The sequence below is a fragment of the Phocoena sinus genome, chromosome 9, assembly GCF_008692025.1.
Source record: "Phocoena sinus isolate mPhoSin1 chromosome 9, mPhoSin1.pri, whole genome shotgun sequence".
NCBI lineage: Eukaryota > Metazoa > Chordata > Mammalia > Artiodactyla > Phocoenidae > Phocoena > Phocoena sinus.
The window spans coordinates 106,136,707-106,149,827 of NC_045771.1; the positions used below are offsets into that span (position 1 = coordinate 106,136,707).

Consider the following 13,121-nt stretch of genomic DNA (forward strand, 5'->3'; position numbering starts at 1 on the left):
CCACTGTACAAAGTGGAAAGAAATCATAATACACAGAGGATTGGGAAGAGTAACCCATGGGAGGGTTTTGCTTCCGTCGTGGGGAAAATACACCCCACACTAAATGCTGATCTGGATCAGTCTAACAAAGTTGAAGAACAAGTCTCAAAAAATATCCCACTGTTTCAAAGTAATTTAACCGAATAAAAATGAAGAATCGTTTAAAGTAAAAGGAGATACAGAACTCAAAAAAGTAAAATTACGATGTCATCAGGCATCTAATTAAACATTTTCAGACATAGAAAGAAGCATAAATATCAATCAAATCTGATCCAGAAAGAGATGCCGATGACAGAATTATTGTAGTAGGGACATTCATACACTCATTATAACTTTATTTGATATATTCAAGAAAGTAGAGCACAGCAAAGTACGAGACATAGAAGACATAAAAAATAAAACCCAAATTGAATTTCTAGAAAGGAAAACTACAATGTCTGAGATGAAAAATAACTGGGTAAAAGTGAGAGCACATTTCTGCTCAACACAGAGGGAACAGATTAGCAAAAGTGAAGACACAGCAAAGCATCTGAAAGGACACACAGAGAGACTGAAAGCAGAAGAGCCTCAGTGAGCAGGCCTGGGTCTTCAGTAGTGTTTGGATATTTCCAATTATGTGACTGAGGTCAGGGACTCAGGATGAAAGTAACTTAAGTCTCACAGCAGGAAATACATATATGTGCCTAGTGATTTATATGCATAATCATCTGGGCAAAAGCAAAGAGGAAATCATTTCTGGGAAGTAAAGGAAGGCTTCAAAGTAGATGGTATCCAATGGCAATGGAGGAGGGAAGGATTGGGAGTTTGGGTTAGCAGATGAAAACTATTATATTAATATATAGGATGGATAAACAACAAGGTCCTACTATATAGCACAGAGAACTATATTTAATAACCTGTGATAAACCATAATGGAAAATAATATATATGTATAATGGAATCACTTTGCTGTATGGCAGAAATTAACACAACATTGTAAATCAACTATACGTCAATAAAATTAATTTTTTAAAAAGTAAAAAAAAAAATAGGATGTTATCTGTGTTGGACTGTAAATAATAATAACAATAACAACAGTGTTTTGGACAGAATGTTTGTGTCCCCCCCAAATGTTGAAGGCCCCACGCCCAGCATGGCTGCATTGGAGATGGGCCATTACAGAAGTAATCACAGTTAAACGAGGGCACCGGGTGGGGCCCTGGTCGATGGGATCAGTGTCCTTAGAGGGAGGAGCCAGCGAGCTCGTTCTCTCAGAGAGTTCACACCAGCTGAGAGCTCAGCCAGGCAAGCCAGGAAAAGAGCCCAGAATCGGACCTACCCGCAGGCACCTCAACTGGGGACCTCCAGCCTCCAGAACTGGAAGAAGTAAATGGTTGTGGTTTCAGCCACCCTGTCTATGGCGTTTTGTTACGGCAGCCCTAGCCCTAATGGAGTAATGCAAGTAGTAATAACAATGATGTTTATTAAGCGCTCACTGCAAGCCAGCTCTACCTTTGCTATCTTGCTGAATTCCCACAGTGGCCCCAAGCACCCGGATAGTTTAGGTAAGAGTATAATCACAGTCAATTAAATAAACTTTCTGTAGTACCTACAGCCAAAGCCCAGGCTATTCATGACGGCATGATCCTGCCTCAGGATTGATTCCTAGGACAGCTAATATCATTCAACATTCACTCCATGCCAGACAGTGGTGAAGAGAGCTTCAGCATTAATGATCAAATTCAATCTTCGGAATGGATAAAGACGATGTGGCACATATACACAATGGAATATTACTCAGCCATGAAAAGGAACGAAACTAGGTCATTTGAAGAGACGTGGATGGACCTAGAGACTGTCATACAGAGTGAAGTAAGTCAGAAAGAGAAAAACAAATACCGTGTATTCACGCATATATGTGGAATCTAGAAAAATGGTACAGATGAACTTATTTGTAAAGCAGAAATAGAGTCACAGACGTAGAGAACAAACTTATGGTTACCAAGGGGGGAAGGGGGACAGGGATAGATTGGGATATTGGGACTGACATAGATACACTATTGATACGATGTATAAAATAGATAACTAATGAGAACCTGCTGTAGAGCACAGGGAATTCTACTCAATGCTCTGTGGTGACCTAAATGGGAAGGAAATTCAAAAGAGAGGGGATTTATGTATACGTAGAGCTGATTCACTTTGCTGTACAGCAGAAGCTGACACAACAATGTAAAGAAACTATAGTCCAATAAAAATTAATTAAAAAAAATTTTGATCCTCAGAACAGCCCTCTGAGTTGGAGATGCCCTCCATGTTCATCACAAAGAGGAACAGAGGCTGGGTAATAGAGGTGGGAATAACAGCCAGAGACGCCCCACTATTCTCAGGTGAAAGGGGCAAGATTTGAGAGTAGGTCTTTCTTATTTCAGAACCCATCTTCCCACCGCCCTAAATTTTACAGCATTTCAACAAGGAGAGGGGAAAACATGCTTTTCAAACAGAGGAACTACAGAGAAAATACTCAGATACTTTGAGGTACGGAAGGGCAGAGTCCTTCAGTAATGGGCTGGAAAAGATCTCACTCAAGTTGGAAGCAGAGCCAGATCTGCTTATGCCCAGCTGGTGACCTTCCCTCAACATGTTGCCTGACCCCAGCTCATCACCCTGATTCGGTTTAGTTTTTGCAAAGGCAAATGAAGTCTTCATTAGCTTATGTTTGGGTAGAGCAAGCCCCAATGTAACACTGAGGGTAACTATGAATAGGTGAAAAGCAGTGACCAATCAACCATCATGACACTACACGAAGGGTTTGTCTGAAGTTACTTCCCAGTGTTTAATGAACAAAACCACAACTATATCCCCACAATTTGGTAACACATGGAATTCAGCATACAAAGCCATACTCATGGGACATAAGTGCCACGGCAAATATGGTATTCACGATGCCTTCCATTTAAAAGATGGGCTCGTGAAACTTCTAGATGTGTTTTTTAACCAGTACATTTTGCTAGGTTTGAGACATGCATTTAATGCAGTAGAATTCATTTTTTTCTTAAAACACTTGAATGTAAAGAAACATGTGATAAATTTACTGATAAAAATAGTGAAATGGGGCTTCCCTGGTGGCGCAGTCGTTGAGAGTCCGCCTGCCGATGCAGGGGACATGGGTTCGTGCCCCGGTCCGGGAAGATCCCACGTGCCATGGAGCGGCTGGGCCCGTGAGCCATGGCCGCTGAGTCTGCGCGTCTGGAGCCTGTGCTCCGCAACGGGAGAGGCCACAACAGTGAGAGGCCCGTGTACCGCAAAAAAAGAAAAAAAAAAATAGTGAAATGTCTCCCATGCAATGACAAGAAATAGCAAATAATTAAGAAAAATGCTTCTGACTTCTTTCAGCAATTTGAAACCCTTTCCAGCAAGAAAAATTTATCCATTAAAGCTCTCAATAGGAATTCTCACAGTGAGAAAATGACAGTGTCATTTATTTAGCCCAAATTGAAAATATCCATAAAATTCTTTTATCTATTGTTTCAATTTGATAATGCTTATAAATCCAAATGGCATCTGATCTACAGATTTTAATACACTACTCTAATTCTGAAAATAATAATACTTTTAGAACCTGGGTTGCCCAAAAATAGTCACATAATTTGAAATTACCTAGTTCACGCAACATGGCCAAAATTGATTTCATTCTGTTCTCACATGAAACGACCACAAAACTTGTTATGTGCTCTTGTAGTAGAAACTGCTGGCTGCCTATCCAGTATCTGTTTTTTTCTTCTTGCATAGAATCAGAAGCCACATTTCATTTAAGGTCCACAGCTAAAACTGTACTGCCCAAAGAATTGAAGCTAAGATATGGCCACGTGACTATTTCTGGCCAATGTCATATAAGCCAGGAGACCTCTTTAAATGGTGTGATTTTCCCCCTAATCCAATGTATTTTTTCTTGTCTGTGTTGACTATTTTGCGATAGCTAGAGCTCCAGCGGCTACGTTGGAACATAAGGGAAATTCTAGAGGTGGCAGAGCTGCGCTCTCCGTGCTATGGAGCCATCACATCAGCTCCTTCCAGAGTCGTAGGCAAATAGCCACTGCTCACTGAGTAGTGTTGATTTGCTCTGAAATTCTCTTACCTTCCAATATCCTTCTTCCTGTTCCCCATTTGTGCGGGCCCATCCAGATGGCGGGGACTCCACCAGGTCTGTACCCACACCCTTGGTTGGAGAGCAGGGTGTGCTCAGGGCTCACAGACCTCACCTGCCATCCCCACCGAACTGCCTGCTTCTCAAGGACAGAGGCTGGGGCTTTGCACTGTGAATCCCTCATGTGCACGCACACGTGTGTGACTGAAAAGGCTTGGACTATTCAAGGCTGTGAAACTGAGTTGAAACATACTGTAAACATATCAGCCCCAAACCAACACTGAGCTGGATAATGCAACACCCAAGCAATAGCCAAAGGAGGGAACACGGTCACACCCGTTTGGAAATTTAAAATGTCTATATCCCCCATTTGGGTAGAAGAATCTGTGATTAAGCTGAAGTATGCACGTCCTACTTACAAACACTAAATATTGAGGGGAGGGTGTGTGTGGTGCAAGTATTTTGTAAGATGCTTTGGAGGGATAACGTTGAGCCGTTTTTTAATTCAATATCCACTAAGCGAAGCTAAGTATTAAGGCCTTACTCTTTACCATTCCAAAATTATACTTCTTGTTTGAATTTTACACTCTTGACTTTGCATGAGGGCTTTACTACATCATCTGTTTAAACATCTGGGTAAAGATAAACTATATAATAAGAGCCAGATCAGTGGAAGTGGAATCGTCAAGGTTGTCTCTGCCTTACAAAGTACTCCACTCAGAATGCTTTCAAAAGACGGTAGTTTGTTTAAAAGTCTCAGCTGGGTGACATTAAGCCCAAAGGTCTTAAGACAAATGTTTAACTCCAAAGGCATAACATATCTGCATGACTTATAAATGCAATGACATTTTCAACATTAACAGAAGATTTGACCTTTTGTGTCCCGAATTCTGGGATATGGTGTTTTAGCACATTGGGTTTCTCTTTTTCTTCCTGTTTATTGTTCAAAGGCATACCTTGAAGCATGAACTTCATGAGGACAGCAACTCAAAGCCTAGAAAAGGATCCCTAAGAGCAGAACATAGCAGAGTAAAACACAATTAAATTTTAACCTTTCAAGCTTTAAAAGATCCTAGTAGTTTCATTTCCTCCTTACCAAAATTAAATTAGATTCCTAAAGATGCAAGGAAATATACTGGCAGAAACACAATTACATTAAAGCACACTTCATTTATTCATGGCAGTATAAACATGTTTGTGTTTCACAAATGTTACTTATTGATTCAACAACAACAAAAGATTACATCTTTCATTTTGACAATGAGACAACGGTAGAATTGGGAGAAAAATCATAAAACCCTAAATTGTAACTTCTTTTAGAAAGCATAATTCATGTGATATATGTGAATCAAAATCATTCAATCAAAACGATCCATAATTGGCTTAATCCTTAACATTTAAAAATATCTCTAGTACAGAATTATGTTCAGGAAAGATATATTTTAATGAAATCTGGCTTCAGCAAAGAAATACCACAAGAAAGTGTTTTTCTTTGATCACAAGCTACTGTCACTCAAAAACTTAATTGGATATGGTTAAGTTGTAAAATAAAATCAGTGCAGTCCTCCATTGGGATTTTAGAAGAATGTTACTCAAAGCAGGTTGAGAAATATTTCAACTCTGAAGTGTCTGATTGGAAACCATTTTGAGGAGCAGACACGGTGATTTGATGTGTTTTACTAACTATAAAATGCAAACGGTGAGGTTTACAAAGACTTTTAGAGCCACATCTGAGCACTTTATATTTTAAAATACTCTGAGGACAATAATTCTGAGAATGACAGAGTTTTAGAAATATAAAAATTGTTTGAAAATTAATGTTTACTACATATGGTGCTAGTTTTGCTTGTATAATTAGAAGGTACCTAGATATTTCCTTAGACCATTGGTATTCAAACTGGAATGTGCTACAGAAACCAGGGAGACTTGTTTAAACCGAGACTGCAGGGCTCCTACCCTAGAGTTTTAGATTTTGGGGTTGGGCCTGAGAACCTTCATTTCTGCCAAGCTCCCAAGAGATGCAAATGCAGCTCTTATGGGGACCAACACGCTTTGAAAACCACTGACTTAGAATGACTTTAAGAACGGTAATTATTAATCCAAATTAATAAAAAGAAAATACATCTATATTATATTTCTTTCTATATTCCCCTAAATTTATAATCTGTGAAATTCTGGTCACACTTTTTGTAAATGATACAGAGTACCCAGTTCAAATTATTTAATTTTGCTAAAGCATTGACTGAAAAGCTCTTTAATTCCTATTTTTTTAAAAGCATCTTTTGTAAGAAAAAATGGTACGCTTTCATCTCATAACATATAGTGTCATCCAGGGTTAGAGAAACGGTACATTTAAATCACTGAATTGTTATTTAGACACATGTAAGCATAATCTAGTAAAAGGACAACAAAAAATAGATTAGCCTTGGGGGCCTCAGTTTCCTTAAAATTAAAATGGAATGTTTGACCTGGACAAACTCTGACAGCCTTTCCAGCTCCAGAAGGAATGTCAATTCCTTCCCATGTCCCAGGAAGCCGGCCCATCTCGCCTTGGCAAAGACAGTAACTGAATCGGAGGAACTGCCCAAAAGTCTGCAGAAAAGAATGACCTTTCAGTGTGTAATTAACAAAGAGCTTCAAAACAGAAAATGAAGGAGAGAATGAGATTGGACTGCCTGCCCTGCGTCTTCCAGCTCCTCTGCGCGCCCACTCGCTCCTTTGATCTTTGAATCTTAATTATAACAAACGACGAGGTTTTATTTCTCTGAACAGCGTCTTCTTCAGCGCTTACACAGGCAGGTTCTGTGGGTGCTCACGGCCGGTGGACAGATCAGGAGGTGGTGCAGTTTGTTGCTGCACAGTCGCAAAATTAACAAATATCTGAAAGAAATGATGAAAATAATTAACTTCGAGGAACACTCAACCCTTTGTTCTCAACTATTACAGGGAACATCTTCTCCAAGCCCTGCCCGACTTTTCCTAAGACCCATAACCATTCATTCATAGCACCCCTTCCTAAATCACCCTCAACAGGTAGGTCTTCTGAGGACCCAACTCCAGGAATGATAAACATTTCTGGAAAATTAATAAATCGTCAGGAAATTCTCGATGCCTTAAGCACGGCTTTAGATTGAACCTGTGATCTGATTTCACCTTCTGGGACTCAGGGAACCAAGCACTTTTCTTCCCGAAGTCAGCTCACTTACAGTGGAGCCCCTTTACTTATTGGCGGGGGCCGGTGGGTAAGTGGGGATGGGAAGGCTGATGGGGCCTGATCTGTTTACTGAGTGACCAATGAAATTATGAGCAGATGGAAGCCCTGAACGTCGAATATTTACCTTGAGTGGAGAGCACACAATAAATGGGGCCCCTCACACTCACCATCTTTATCAGAATTTTGCAAACTCAAATGGTGATTGATAAAAGAAATGGTGATCTCAAGAAGTATAATCTGGCTCATTTTTAAGTCGGCTGGAGTAGGCCTCAAGCAAAACCACGTGGTGACACCTTTGAGGTACCAGACCTGCTCCAGATGGGTGTGCTTGATGGAGTAATATTTGATACTCAGGAAGTTTTTATTGTCCTCCAGAACTCTGAACAGGCTAAGCACGCCCATCTTTCTGGCACATGGTATTCTGATAAATTAAGGCGCTGCCCCTAAAAGAAAAAAAAAAAAATTGGATCACAGGATTGGAATCTTAAGCAAAATTGATCACACTGTATTTAATTGCCAAATAAATTATCTTTTTGCAAACCACACCTTTAAATACTAACTAGGTGTGGGGGTCAGTTTTGTGAGTCTCCAGAGAACAGTCATGGGCTACAATTCACCACAAGGCATATTTGATAAGAGGTGTCCCCCTGGGTGGGGTGGCCTCTCTGCCCCTTTCTGCCCCCCCTCGCCTTGCCACAAACCTGGAAAGCCCTCTCTAGGGGAAAGAAGACACCTATCGAAAGCTGAGAAGAAGGAGGTATATGTGACATCACAGAGATGCACAAAGACGCCTGAACCTCACACGGGAGCACCCGGCCATCCCCATCGTTAGCTGACCAACTCCTGGTGAGATGTTTAACTGTTCTGAGCCTCATTTCCACGGGTGCACATGGAGATCCCAACAACGATTCATGGGGTAGTTTAGAGTGACCCTTGAACCACTGTGACTTGGAGGGCATGCTTCTCGCCAGGTAGGATTTTACCAAATGGTCGTGGATGAAATAGACACACAATGCGTAGCTCCTTTATGGACTACAATCTATTAAAAGTTACGACAAACTGGAATCATGGGGTCATCCAAGAGAACTGCAGGTGGCGCTTCTCAGACATTTGTGTGTACAAGGATTGCCTAGTCCCCTTGGTAAAGTGCAAATTTGGGGTCAGTATGCTGGGGACTGAGATGCTGCAGCTCTCACCTGCTCCCAGGTGATGAAGACCTGCTGGCTCAGGGACCACACTTTGCATCAAGTGTGTAGAGGGTTGTGATCTCAAGCCCAGGGCCCTTCCTGTGAATTAATGTTGAAATCCCTGAGTCTACGAACCCCACAGCAAATGCATGGGAGAAATTAACTTTTGTATCTTCCGTCCTCAACAAAACAAACTGTGTAATGAAGTTGTTCCCACAGAAAAGGGGGGATGAGTAACCACCATCTGCTCTGGGTGACCCAACAAGGGGAAAAGCAGGCTTGTCGTCCTTCAGCAAGGTCAGGTGAGATCCACCACCCCTGCTATTTTGCGGGGAGAAGTGTGGCCTATACTTTGCAATGAGGCCAGAACGATAAGCGATATCTTTTGACAGCAAATAATTAAAACAGGGGAAAATACAAGTACACTCATAAGATGTTTTTAGCTCAAAACAAAGAAGTAATGTACAATATTAGCACTACCTTAAACTGGATTCCTGGAAAAGAGAGCTTCAAGCAGTCGGAAACAGCATTGTGTTGATTTGCTTTGTTGCAGACCCAAACCTTGACTGTATAACCATCACCAAACCTGAGAGTTGAATTTTAAAAATAAGGTTACTATTGTATAGCCCTAAGATCGATAAACTCTAAGTCCATTTTCACAAGAAGGCAGAAAAAGAAAGTAACTATTCCAAATTGTTGGAAAATTTTGTGTTCTCAAAAATAGAATATTCAGGAAGTAATTACAACTCACTTGTGCAGTTTGCTGTAATTCATTGACACAGAGACTGATTTATCTTTTCAAAAAATCAGCAAATTCTGGAATCAACACCTAGTCCATACAAGAGGGAGGGTGAAAGTGTGAAAGCAACGTACTGAGTTAAGAAGACAGAGCTGGGCTGGAGACAGACCCTGAGAACATCCCAGCTTCAAGGGATGACAGCGTGGCTGGGAAGGATGGAAGGGAATAGGGGCTGCTTACGGGATGAAGCCAGGCATTCGTTTATCACAGGAAACAACTCTCCCAACTGTACTTAACCCTGCGGGCCCTGTGACTACAGGGGCCCCTCGGCCTGACATTGCAGAGCTGTGGGCGGTAGGTCTGCTGGGGTCTGAGCGACCAGACCCGAGGTTACGTTCGTACCATACACAACCTCAAACAGTGACCTCCAAGAATGCATAGGGCTTCCCAAAACCATGAGTGTTTATTCTACTGCATACCCCAGATGCCCCGCATCTCAGTAAAGATCTATTGAATGAAAGCAAATGCACAAATATATCAAGATGTTAGCAATTTTTCGTTGGTTTTCTTCACTGATGTATGTACCCCAAGTACCTAGAACTAATAAATATTAGTCAAATGAATGAATGAATGGATGAAAAAAGGCATGCTCAGAGCCTTACAAGCACCTTCATTTACAAAGCATTGCTGGGGAAATGGTTACATTTAAGGAAGTTTTCCGTAGGTGAGATTGACTAACATGTTTATGGGTAAAGCACTTTTCCGGTGAATCTACCTGGTGAAGAAGAGGCCAAAGGTAGTGTGGCCACGCTTCAGGGACATGGATCAGCCTTGTGAGCACCCAGAGATCCTCGTCCTGGTTCTGTGTCCCAGCGTCCTGCCCTGCTTTCAGATCCCCTGAGACCTGTGTGACTCCAACGGTCTCCCGCTATTTCGAGCTAACGGTTTCCAGGCCACTCAGGGCTGACAGGTTGCTGAGGACAGAACATCGGTGAAAGCAGCCGGAGACGCAGGTCGCCTGAGTTCGCTCTCGGGACTCTCTGAGGCCGACCCCCACCCGGGTCAGCACAGGACGTGTGTGTTCTGTCGCCCCGCCAGCTCCGGGCCCGTGTCAGACGCAGTGCTGCCGAGGTGCAAGGGTCCCAGCTCCATGTCCACGACAGCATCCGGGGCAGGTGCGCATTTAATATTCCCCATAGGGAAGAGCTGAAGCCCAGATCCTTGAATGGCCCCCACGGGGAGGGGCTGCTTCAGGAGCTGCTGCCCATCAGAGAGCTCGCAGCTGTCCTGGGGGGGACAGGCTGGAGGGGGACACCTGAAGGATGGAGAGGTGCTCCTGGTCAGGTGGTGATGACGATCCTGGGGGCAAAGGTCAAAGCATCTGGATAGCCTGGGTGTGATCCAGCCCTCTCTCCCCAACCCCCATGCTCACTTCAGACCTCTGACCCCAGGGAGTCAACTTTTCCCACCTCGGTTCCTTCATCTAGAAAATGGGATCATGAAACCAGCTCCCCGAGGCGGCTGTCAGAGAACAGAGTGCGTGAAACCCTGTAGCTTAGGTGGGACAGTACCTGGAACTGAGGAAGCAGGTGAATAAATGTGCAGTGAAACCAAGGTTCTGCCCAGGACGTGGCCAAAATGAAGGAGCCCTTTCTCTGGTGTGAAGATGCTCACAATTTATCTGGGGAAGTTAGATAAAGCAAATGAAAAATCAGAACACAGATGGACCTAGAGGTTATCATACTGAGTGAAGTAAGTCAGACAGAGAAAGACAAATATTATATGTTATCGCTTATATGTGGAATCTAAAATATGACACAAATGAACCTATCTATGAAACAGAAACAGAATCGCAGACATAGAGAACAGACTTGTGGTTGCCAAGTGGGGGTTGTTGGATGGAGTGGGAGTTTGGGATTAGCAGATGCAAACTATTATATACAGAATAGATAAACAACAAGATCCTATTGTAGAGCACAAGAAACTATATTCAATATCCTGTGATAAACCACAATGGAAAAGAATATGAAATAAATCAACACAACATTGTAACTCACCTAGACTTCAATAAAATAAAATTTAAAAATCAGGACACATATTTGCTGCATTTGCTACATAAAAATACAAGGGTGAGAGGCAACACTGAGTAAGCAGAAATGACTTTGCTCTTTCATACATGCTACGATCTAATTCACATTCACAGGAATGGCAGCCCTCCAGGCGTATTTTCCTAATTCATTTTAAAAAATGCACACTAAATTCCAATAACTGTCTAACAAGTTCTCACTATAAGAATATATACATATTAATGTTTAAAATTCAGCTTTACTCTAGAGAATCTGAATTACACAGTTCTTAGGAAAAAAAAAAAACTCAAGAGAATATGTTTCTGAAATTGGTTGGCAAATTCCTGAGGACCTCTCTAGAATACTCAACAAGACATGTAGACAGAAACTTATAAAAGCACAGCATCTTCAATAACTAAGAGAATCTTTGCAGATTATCAAATGCATTCACGATGCGAGTATCTAATTTATGTTAGCCTTCCTTTCTCATTTCTGCCTATAACCTACACACATTTATGCCAATGATCTAAATTCCACAAAGGATTTATTTGATTCATGTGCTTTCCAGTCTAAAAGCTTTCAAAGGAACCAAGGAGTTATTCGCTTATATAGTCTCTCATTCCTCTCACATTTCCAGACAACAGATCATGTCCACATCATTTGCAAAGTTGACGATTACATAAAGATAAATAAACAGCGTCATCTACCAGTGAAGGCACCTGTAAGAAGCATTCGACCACTGCTGGGATACAACATTTAGGTACCACAAACATTCAGTGTAATACACCTAATAGACGCTAAAACAGGGGAGCAGGCAACGCACTAATGGCATAACAAACACACACACGTGTATTATAAAAGCCAATGAGAGAATAAGGAGGGCTGGCTGAGTGATGGATACTTGTCGGTTACATTCAAGCTCCAAACAGTCCTCTCTAATCGCCCACGAGCAATGGCATTCTTGATATGAATACTTTCACATCAAGTACTTCATTATATTATATTATGTTATATTAATTACAGTAAGTCCCCTACATAAAAATGAGCTCCATTCTGAGAGCTCATTCATAAGTCCAATTTGTTCGTTAAGTCCGACAAAGTTAGTCTAGGTACACAACTAACCCAATCGGCTATATAGTACTGTACTGTAATAGGTTTATAATACTTTTCATACAAGTAACACATAAAAAACAAACACCAAAAATAAAGAAAACATTTTTAATCTACAGGACAGTACCTTGAAAAGTATACACTAGTATAGTACAAGAGCTGGCTTTTCTTAGCAGTACCAGCTACATCACTGCTGCTTTTACGCTTGCTTCCAGACACCCTGGGCTTGAAATAAAGATACTATACTACTGTACTCTATACAGTCCCGTACAGTAAAGTACACAAAAGCACAGCCACTTGTAGAGGATGCACGCACGTGACAATGTACGCCAGACACCTGAACTAACATGTGACTGGACGTGCGAACGTACGTTCCCATCTTTGAAAGTTCACAACCTGAAGGTTGGTATGTAGGGGAATTACTATATATTAGATTAGATTAGATTAGATTAGGATTAGATTAGATCATATGATATGATATCATATCATATCATATCACATATTTATAATAATACTGTGAGCCCCAAAGAGGTCTGGGCTTCTCACCATGACTCAGCTTATCACTAGCAGAGACGGGACTACCCAGGCCTTCTGACTCAAAACCACGTCTTTCCAGGGCCAGGGCCTTTATTACTTCCACTTC

At 41.6% G+C, this 13,121-nt stretch overlaps 1 protein-coding gene across 1 annotated transcript in view; it reads right to left on the reverse strand.

The window, feature by feature from the left end:
• Positions 1–6,949: 6,949 nt before the first annotated feature.
• ABCA13 (ATP binding cassette subfamily A member 13) overlaps positions 6,950–13,121 on the reverse strand; it is a 260,151-nt gene continuing 253,979 nt past the window's right edge. The window contains 4 exon segments of the mRNA XM_032642592.1: positions 6,950–7,042; positions 7,686–7,765; positions 7,768–7,819; positions 9,044–9,149. Coding sequence (XP_032498483.1) covers positions 6,950–7,042; positions 7,686–7,765; positions 7,768–7,819; positions 9,044–9,149 — 331 coding nt within the window.